Below are 10803 nucleotides of genomic sequence, written 5' to 3' on the forward strand. Positions count from 1 at the left end.
TCACAGTTTCAGTCACAACCTCCTCTTCCTCTTCCTCCTCTTCCTCCTCTTCCTCCTCCTCCTCTCTCCTCCTCCTCTCTCCTCCTCCTCCTCCTCCTCTTCCTCTCTCTCCCTGTCTGTTTCGTGTGTTAGTTTCCTCCCAGTGCACCTGGACACCTGCCTGCAATCATTCGCCCTGATGACAGCAGCTTGTATACTGGTCTCCTTTACACCACAAGTCTCCACTTTGTCTCAGTAGCCTCCATTAGAGCACCAGGCTCTTTAAAACCAACCAGCACATTATTACTAACTTGCTCATTGTGTCTCCTCACCCACAGAACCTGCGTCCAGAAACCCCCTTCGACTCCTCATCTCCATGGACCTAATCCAATGGTCACCATTCGTCCTCCTCCCGCGACTCGCTGCTCCATCGCTCCCGCCCCCTGCCCCGGGTCTCAAGCTCTTCGGACCAGGTTCTCCTTCCCCTGACCCTTTCCCCCGTTTCTACCCGTGCTACCTACCCCCAAATAAACCATTCTAACCTTTCTAATAACCTGGTTCCGTCTCTCTTTCTGGGTCCAATAATATTGATAACACTTGCTAAGTGTGACCACAGACCTTGTACTTACATATATAATTGAAGCGGATAATTTCAGAAATTTTCATCCTCTTCTGTCTGATAACATTGGAATTTACAATACCGGACTATACAGCAGTTAGTAAAAAAATCCAAGTGAGAAAACTGTAAACAAGTTCAATGAAATGTATTATTTCAACATTTGATTCACCATATTTCAATACAATGGAAAGTAACCACCTTAATGTTTCTCCTGCACAAGTTGATTAAATTGTTAATAATTCTGCAGCCTCACTATGTACAATACTTGATAGTGTTGCCGCTCTGAAAACTTCTCAGACTACACAGCATAAGCCTGGAAACAGTTTGAATGTGTTGGGATGTCATCGACCTGTCAGAAGTTTTTTTTTTTAGCTGCACCAAACAATTAAATTTGACAAGGGTGTAGTTCCTCTCTGATCACAGTCTTTCTTGAGTCCCATCACAGCTGTTTTCATTGCAGTTCCTGAGACGGTCTTCTGGGTGGGTCCTGTACCTCTGCATAGCCACGATCCTTCCAAAAGAAAAACACAGGATTAATACTTTACTGTATATACAGGTCTCCCCCATAATACAACCATTTTAGACTAATATGGTAACTTACCCAACTTTTCTGTTTTTCTCTTCTATTTCTTCTGATTTTTGAGCCTGACAGAGAAAAAAGAAAATAGTATGAATGGGGAAACACAAGGGGGCAGCAGTGGTGCAGTTTTCTTGCCTTGTCCAAGGGCAAGATACTGAACCTGTTCAGTGTCGCTACCAAGCCCAGTAGAAACTGGGGAGGGCTGCATCAGGAAGGACATCTGAGTACAAACTGTGCCAAATTAACATGGGGACAAATAATCCACTGTAGTGACCCTGAGAATCAGAAATGACTCTGGGAACAACTACAAATATGTTGACAAATCTAAATGTCCATCACATTTTAGTGGCCCCTGTAAACAGAAAGACCTGTTTGTGGGTTATGAGTTGGTTTTAGGGTTGAGGTTCGAATTGGATGTAGGTTAAGATGAGGGCTGAGGTTGGGCCTTAACTTCTGAGGGTTAGTGTTAGACATGATGTAATCATAACCAGTTACTCTGAGTGTGTGTGTATGTGTGTGGTAGTTTTTTGAACATCAACTCAGGTTTTTCCTTTGTGTGTTTTGCTCTTAGTTTATACCACTTTTCTATTGAGGTTTTTTGTTTAGAAATTTTATTGGTTTTATATAGATAATTGTACTGTAATAAATCTCTGGATAATTGTTCCATCCACTGTTTTCATCTGGTTTGCTCCCACCTGACTTTAAAGAACCTTTGATCTGATCTATTCCGATTCCTGAATTTCTTAAATGACGGCTCACCAGCCCTTATACCCCCAATGAGAAACGTTTGTGGGTGTGTTTCATGTTAGCAGCCTCTTACATGTGTAGAAGAGAATCAGTATGTTCACAACCACCAGAGCAGCTACACGGACGACTGTAGCTGTGACTGCAGCCAACTGAGATCCAGCTGCAGGACAAAACACACGACATAAGGGACTGTAACTGATGTGACAGAGGTTCATACAAAGCCCTTAATCCTCTGAAGAAACAGACGTCCAGGTTTCTGACGGCACTGAAACAAAGTCTAAGAGAAACATGGAGAACATGAAAACAGTTTTGCAGATTGCTGCAAAAAAATAAACCATCCTGTATTTAAAATATCCTCATGAATCCTGCTCAGAGGTCCTGTTGCCTAATCTAAACTAAAGGTTCCTCCAAGTGATAATATCTGGAGGCATTTTTCAGCTTGAAGTAGAAAGATATTTTAATGTGGGGACGTCAGAGGGAAGTTTAATGGTATGTATGTACATGTACAGTACGACCCAAACTAGAATGAAAAGAAGCAAGTTCCCAATCAGTGAAGTTGATCAGTGGCAGCTTCTTCTGCTTCTTCTGAAAAGTAAAACCTGGTGTAAAATGCTCACCAACATTTTCCAAAATGGACGTCTCTGCTGTTGACGGGAGTTTCACCTGCTACAGGTGAACGTCACCGTCTCTCACACGGCCTACTGCAGTTTGAACAGGGGTCAGATTATATACAAATGATCTAATAACATCAGCACTCACCAACAGTCAAAAGTAGTTTGTTGAAGAGTTGGTTTCTTCGCTTTTCGTCACTGGTTCCTGCTCCACACCAGTATGTCCCAGTGTCCTCTGCTATTAGATTCCTCACTGTTACTGTGATGTTTCTCTCCTCTCTGTCATCCTCAATGCTCAACTTCCCAGTCTTCATGTTTGGCTTCAAAATGTTGACCAGCTGTTCACATACATATGGATCTTCTCCCTTACAGATAAATTTGTTAACAGGAGCATCCTCTGGGTAACTGCACCAGTAGGTCAGAGTCTGTCCAACAGCTGAGGATCTTTTAATGACACTGATGTCTGAAGGTAGAAAGAAACAGCTAAAACATGTTTTAACCTTTCAACATTTTCCTTCACTTTTAAACAAGCACACGAGACATCAGTGTATATTGTATGTTGATTTACAAAACAGCTTGTAGCATTTTCTCTGCTCTCACTTTTAAACCATTACTTGGACACTAAAGATCACTGAGTGTAGAAGGTATTTCTTAAATCTTTGAACAACCTTCACTGCTAACATAACATCTTCATACTTTTAACTTATATTAAATCAGCCTGGTGAAACGTAACAAGCTCACACATGTAGTTCTTATCTAACTCATGTAGAAAGAAACCAAATCTCTAGTAGTTGTGAATCACTCACTTTGAACCTCCAGTTGTATTCTCTGAAGAGCTGCACGATAATTTCCTTGATTTGGTTTCACTCCACACCAGTAGACACCAGCATCCTGAGAGGACACGTCACTGATGGAGATGTTGAAGCCACTGTTGTTGTCAGTGAGACTGAAGCTCCCATTTGATTTTACAGTTGTTGATAAAATGTCTTCACAGATGAAACCGTTGTCTTTGCAGAAAAACCTGACTCTGTTTCCTTTGTCTGTACATAAGATGGTGGTTTGAGCCGTTGTGTATGTAGTGTGATTAAATGTGGTGTGTTGGCAGTTGTCATCCTCTGAAGAGAAAATGTAAAAAAGTTAATGTCTAAAATTAACATTGTACAAAGATGATTTAAATTTGTTATTTGTGGTTATTTGTGGTCACAGTGCATTTCCTGTTTCTGGACTTTTATTTTGTGGCCCCTTCTCCCTACTTCCTGTGCCTGGTTCCTTTTGCCCAGCTTTACCCTCATTGTCCCTCATTGTTTGCACCTGTTCCCTCCTCTATTTAAGTTCTTCCCTTCACTTCCCTGCCATATCCTTGTTGAGTTTACTGTCATTGTTATTATCCTCACCAACCCAACAGTAGACTCTGGACCTCTGGTAAAGCCTGGACTTATGTTTCTTGAATTATTGGGAGATCTGGACTCTTGTATCTTGGACTTTGGTATTCTGGACTCTGTGTTTTCTGTGTAGTTTTGGTCTGAGGTTTGGTTTATTTTTCTCACCGTCTCCTAGTTGTTCTTTTTTCAATGTGTTCTTTCCCAGTAATCATTTAGTATTTTAGGTTTCTTTGGGCTAAGATTTTCTCCAGTGTTGTTTTCACTCACCCTCCAGTTTTGTAGTTGTGTTCTCTGCTCCATGTCTCTGGTTAAGTATATTATGCAAGATGGTTTCCTTTGGCTTTCCCGTGTACTTGCCTGTTAGCAGTTTTATATTTATCCCTGAGCCTTTGTAGTTCTAATTTAGTTAAATTATGTTACTATCTTATTTCCTATTAAGTTAATCCCCCTCGTGTTCTGGTCCCTTTGGCTAGTTTGTCTGAGTCTTGTCAATTCTGAACCCTCCTGTTAGGAGCGATTTGCGGTTTTCAAGTCCCTGACAATAAAAGCACTTGTGGTGTTGCAATACCTCTCAGTCACCTCACTTGGGTCGTCCCTTAACCAAAATTGTGACAGTTATGCAGATAATCTGCTGGTCCTTCCACGTATTTCTGTTTTCTAACAAATATCTTTTTATTTCTTTAATATCAGCTGCTGAGGCCTCAGTCCACTGCTCTTAAAACAGCAGACAGGAACAAAGTAGCATTTAGCAGCTAAAGAGAAGAATTTTCTGACAGGTGGTGATGTTAGATACAAACATGCTCCAAATTAACGATCATGTTTCTTTCTAAAATGTCCCGTCTATTGACTTCAAATGTATGTTAATGTGTCCATGCTGTGTTGACAACTTGTTTGTGGTGTCCAGAGTTGTTAAAAAAATTATTTTGAGATTAAAGGTAAAATTTACAACAATTCAAATTTATTTTCAGAGAAGCTCTGTTTTCTGAAAACTAACCTTCACTGTCAGCTTCACCAGCAGTTAGGCAAACTACTCTGAATGTGTAATTGGTTACTATTGGAGTTTTAGTGCAGCCACCTCACAGGGAAAAGCTCCCTGGTCTGAATCCACACACGACTGTGGCTTCTCTAAGTGGAGTTTGCATGTTCTCCCTGTCCTTCCAGAGTCAGACATGCTTTTTAGGTTAATGGGTAACTCTAAATTGCTCATAAATGTGAATCTGTGTGCAGGGTGGACCCTGATTCTCATCCACTGACAGCTGAGATAACCTCCAGCCCCCCATGAAACTGAACAGGATGAGTGGTTGATAACAGAGGCAAAAATGAGTTTGCAAAGTTCTTTAATCCTCAGTTGTCTTTTTGACATTTGTGTTTTAAGCTCAGGGCTTTGTCCTGGATGTTCTACGATGCAGATTTGTCTAGTTTTTTAGTTTCCCTAACGACTCTTTGATTCATAGGGCAGCTCAGGAGGAGAAGCAGTCGTAAATAAATGTTAGGGTCGGGGGTTTGATCCCCAGCCGTCCATTTGTTGATGTGTCCTTGGGGAAAATGCTGAACCCCCACATTGCCCCTGATGTATTAGGTTGGTGCCTTCCATGGCAGCTCCACCACCGGTGTATGAGTGTTTGAGTGAACGTCTGAATGAGAAGCAACAGTGAAAAGTGTTTTGTCCAAGTGCAGACCATTGGACTTTCAGATGTTTACATGGACAGTTAATCATCAAACCAGTGTCATTAGTTATTTAATAACTGTAAAATCATAACTAATGATAGAATGTCTTTCTAAAATGTACCTATGAAGTTTTGGTCATAGCACATCCTCATCAGTGGTGGTTTGGCTTAAACAGCCAGGCTCATATACAGCTACAGCTGTGTGGGATTATTCTAGAAGACAAGTTATCCAGAAGTAATGAAATGGACAAATTTTACTTTGAAAGCTGTAGAGGACAAGTCAGAAGACTTTAGGATTTGAGAACATTTGCTTCTATGTAAAATTAAATACAATGACTAATACTGTGTGTGTTGTATAGTTTTTATGTTCTGTGTGTTTTCTTAGTGTTTTATCAAACTTCACATCAACTATGATCATAATAACATTTGTATATCACATTAAAACAGTAACAAAGAGTCTTAACAAAAAACTTGAGAGACAGTAAAAAAGATGCAGATTTTCTTACCAGTATCCAATTCCAGTTCAGTGATTTCAGGGGTTGAGACACTGTCTGTATGAAACTGACACTGCTGCTTCCCAAAATCCTCCTGTTGCTGTGGTTTGATGATCACCCTGAGATGTTGGTTTGTTGTATCATGGTACAGAAACCATCTCCCTTTGTTTTCCCACTCATCTCTCTGAGTACTTCGTAAAGATTCTCTTGGAGTAACTACATCAATCGTATGATATTTTGTGATATTGGTGTTGTTGTATCCACAGATGAATTCAATCCATCCATTTAAACATCCCTTCAGTTTAGATGGGGCTTCACTTCCTGTTGATCAAAGAGACATTTGGTGTCAGATTCTGAAATAATCCCTGTTTCTTAACATGCTGGCAACAAAACAGAAACTGTCTGGATCATGAAAATAAAGACTTTTAGGTTTAATCAGTAGATTTTCTGTGAGTTTTCTTTAAGGAAGTATTTTGATAATCACCTAACTTCACATAATCACATAACTACTTCTGATTGTGAAATTATCCCTGTTGTCTCACTTTGTTGTGTATCAACAAAACAAACTGTCTGTATCGTGATCTGGTTCTTTCTGAGAATGATCTAAAAAGCACTTTGCTTTCAAACTCTTAAACTTATCCACTCAGTTATACCTGCACCTAATAAATAATGAGTAATACTCTACTAGTCTGTGCAGTTCTTGTTTAGAAGCTACCTGCCTTAAACTGGTTCTATTCCTGCAATGACAACAAAGTTTAATCTAATGTTAAAAAAATACAGTATATATATACTATTTTATTTATTTTTTTACCTTCCATCAGCAAAAAAACAAGTAGAAGAAAACTTTTCATCGTGGTGGTTTTGGATGCTGAGATCTTACGTCCTACAATTGATATTTCAGATTCCTCTTGTCTGTGTGTCTTCACACTGTTTCCTGTATCTCTGCTGCAGGTTTAAGAACTTGTTACCCCCACTTTCTGTCTGTCCACCCCTGCTGTTCTTACTCATCACTCCCTCCTCATTAAACTTTGCTAATGTCATTGACAATAAACAGGAACTCAGTTGTGACAAAGAAAGAAAAGCCACAACATGCTTCAGTGTATTTCTGAGTCTATTTGTGAGAAGGTTTTTCTGGTGGTTGACGCACTTCCTGTTAAGACCATAAGACTGTTCTTAAGCTTAGGATGTCATGTCAGTCCTGGAAATAGAAGTACTGCTCGTGGCACAATGGAGATCAGATAGTTTGTTGTAACAAATAGGTATCATATAGTATTCTACTGTGAAAATCCAGATCAGAAACATTCTGCACTGAAACTGTGCTCAGTCTCAGACGCTGCTGATTGGTCACATTCAGGTTTGGAGGTAGAGCAGTCGTTCACCAATATCACAATTATGAAAAAGCTTTGTGAATTGGCTCTAAATAAATAAAGTTGAATTGAATTGATCACTGTCTGCAGTGTGTTTTTGTGTCTTTACTTATAGAAAAGAACAACAACAGAAACACAATGTCATTACTAAAGGTCCATTTTTATGCTTTTCAAGGACACTGTTTGTGAAAAGATTGATGAGGATTGAAATGATTGATGTTGGATGAAATGTTTCCGGTTGATACTGTAGAGAAACCAAGATACAGTAGTTTTTTGTAAAGTATTGTTGGTACAGAAATAATCTGCATTAAACTGTAAATTCTCACTGTGTTGCTCACAAACACAAGATTGTTGAAGTGATGTCATATACACACAACTACATTTTAGAAAAGATACAATTTACTTTCCAGGTTGTCATCTGCTAATTTAACTCTGCATCTTGTTACAATATAACAAGAAGCAAGTATTTGTATAAGTACTGTAAAGCTACACCATTATTACAAAGTTGTTTTTTAAACCTGCCGTCACTGAGAGAAAAAGCAGAAGAAGCCTGTTCATCATGTCGTCATGTCTAAGTTGGAGGCTGACACCTTCCATCCAGATTACTCGTCTCTGTCTGGTTATTTCAGTTTCCTCTTGTTGGTTTTTCTTCACAGTGGGTTAAGTTGTACATTGTTTCCTGAATTACTGTATTTAGCTGAAACTTCTTGCCCCCACTTTTTTTTTAAATCTTAATCATACGTCCTTCCTCTGTGGATAAAAGAAAATGTGTGGTTAAAGATTCTGAGAAAAACATCTTTTGTATTAAAAGGACGTCTACACAGTTTAACACACTATTTCAGAAATAATAAGAATATTATCTTAATGTTTCACCTCTTGGTCAAATGATATGAAGCCAATGAAATAATAGAATGTGAGGCCTGTTATTCTACTGTGAAAATCCAGATCAGAAACATTCTGCACTGAAACTGTCTGACATGGTTTGGAGGTAGAGTGGTCGTTGTGAAAAACTTCCTCCTGCTGTAAGTTTATTGTGTCCTGTTTCTGTCTGTTTCTCTGGACCCCTGCCAAATCTAACCAGTGACGACATGTACATGTCGACATCCAACCGCTGGCTGTCTAGGTGGTGTCCAGCAAACGATGTGGAAAACATAGATAATTGGAAACGATTTAACGAACCTGGGCTGATTAAGAGAGATGGCATCCATCCTACTTTAGATGGTGCAGCTTTCTTATCCGATATATGCTGGCTGGTTTTATTAGACAACCAAAATTATGACAATCCAGAGTTGAGCCTAGGATGCAGAGATCCAGTCCTACACGTCTTTCTGCAGTGTCCTTATAACCGTCACCCCCCCACAACTCCCACATACCTATAGAGACTGTGTCTGTTCCCCGACCAACTAAATTACATAAACTAAAAATGACCACAAGAGGAGTTAATCATGATAAAGTAATAAAAGTTAAGACGACTCCTCTTACAGAACAAAACCCCAAAACTATTAAATGTGGATCATTAAATATCAGATCTCTCTCTTCTAAATCTCTGTTAGTAAATGACTTAAGTATTTTTCCATTCATCAATTTGATTAATGGAACGAGTCTTCAATCAACTCTCAGACTTTCTTTCCAAGAACAACTTCCCCAGTCTGGCTTCAAGAGGGGTCACTCCACAGCAACAGCACTACTGACTGTTGTGGAATTACTTGGAAAGTAGCCACCTTAATGTTATTCCTGCACAAGTTGATTAAATTGTTGATAATTCTGCAGCCTCACTACGTACAATACTCAATAGTGTTGCCCCTCTCAAGACGGCAGTAAACCAGAAGATGTGATCTCCATGGTATAGTTCACAAATGGGAACATAAAGGGAACACAAAAGTTAGAACAGAAGTGGCGTTCCAGCAAATTAGAATAATCTCTGATGCCAGAACAACATGTTATTCATCATTAATAGAAGAAAACAAGAACAATCCCCGGTTTCTGTTCAGCACTGTAGCCAGGCTGACTAACAGCCATAGTTCTGTTGAAAATAGTTCAGGATTTAGAGCTCATCATAGTACAGAAACAGTGTAATATAATGGACTAGACATGTTATTACAGAAACTGGAACATGAAATTGGGATTACAGGAACTGCACTAGGTTTGTTTAAATCTTATCTATCTGATAGATTCCAATTTGTTCATGTTAATAATGAATCCTCCATGCACACAAAGGTTAGCTATGGAGTTCCACAAGGCTCTGTGTTAGGACCAATACTTTTTACTTTATATATGTCTCCTTTAGGCAACATGATTAGAAAACACTCCATAAATTTCCATTACCAGCTACATCTATCTATTTAAAATCCAGCTTCTTACATATAAAGCTCTAACACCATATCATCCCAGTAGACCACTTCGATCTCAGAATGCAGGCCTACTTGTGGTTCCCAGAATTTCCAAAGGTAGAATGGGAGGCAGAGCCTTTAGCTATCAGGCTCCTCTGCTGTGGAACCAGCTCCTAGCTCAGATAAAGGAAGCAGACACCCTCTCTACTTTTAAGTCTAGGCTGTGCTGCATATCCTTTGTGCTCAATTACTGCAAAGTCAGTTGTTAAGGCCTTGACTCAGTTTATCTCCTTATTTGAAAAAAACATTCAAAGTGATCAAGGTTCTAACTTTTCTTCGCACTTATTCTTGCAAGTCCTCAAGCAAGTGAATATTAAGCATAACAAAGCGTCTGCATATCACCCGCAAAGTCAGGGGGCTTTAGAGCGATTTCATCAGACCCTTAAATCTTTAATGAAAGCGTATTGTACAGAAATGCAACGGGATTGGGAGGATGGTTTGCCCTGGCTTTTGTTAGCTGCCAGAGAAGTGTGTCATGATAGTATTGGCTTTAGTCTTAATGATTTGGTTTTGGTCACAAGGTACGTGGTCCCTTGGCATCACCTTCAGGATGAATGGAAAACCAAACAACCCCCTCAGAATTTCATAGCTTATGTGAATGGTTTTCGACACAGGCTTAAAATCATTGATGCTGAAGTGAAATACATGCTTGATAATAATATTGCTGCTCAAGTTGGGCATCATCCTGCTTGTTGGTGGAAAAAGCTGATAAAACACCACGCTGTTGCACAGATATCTGTAAGGTAAATTCTGTTACAAAACCAGATTCTTACCCACTGCCACCTGTGGAAGACCGTATTGACCAAGTTGGTGCAGCGAGATATGTAAGTAAATTTGACTTGTTAAAAGGGTATTGGCAGGTGCCACTGACCCCAAGAGCACAAGAAATATCTGGTTTTATAACACCATCTGGTCTGTTCTCCTATACAGTTATGGGTTTTGGTCTCTGTAATGCACCTGCTACCTT

General features: G+C 39.5%; 1 protein-coding gene across 1 annotated transcript; it reads right to left on the reverse strand.

The window, feature by feature from the left end:
* Positions 1-689: 689 nt before the first annotated feature.
* LOC137127704 (polymeric immunoglobulin receptor-like) lies at positions 690-7185 on the reverse strand. The gene is made up of 7 exons (XM_067505028.1): positions 6891-7185; positions 6092-6400; positions 3343-3651; positions 2685-2999; positions 1999-2085; positions 1200-1243; positions 690-1109 (listed from the first exon to the last, which is right to left on the reverse strand). Exons 1-7 carry the CDS (start codon positions 6928-6930, stop codon positions 1050-1052), a joined length of 1164 nt encoding a protein of 387 aa, XP_067361129.1. The 5' UTR covers positions 6931-7185; the 3' UTR covers positions 690-1049.
* Positions 7186-10803: the final 3618 nt, after the last annotated feature.

The sequence above is a fragment of the Channa argus genome, chromosome 5 (assembly GCF_033026475.1).
Source record: "Channa argus isolate prfri chromosome 5, Channa argus male v1.0, whole genome shotgun sequence".
Taxonomy (NCBI): domain Eukaryota; kingdom Metazoa; phylum Chordata; class Actinopteri; order Anabantiformes; family Channidae; genus Channa; species Channa argus.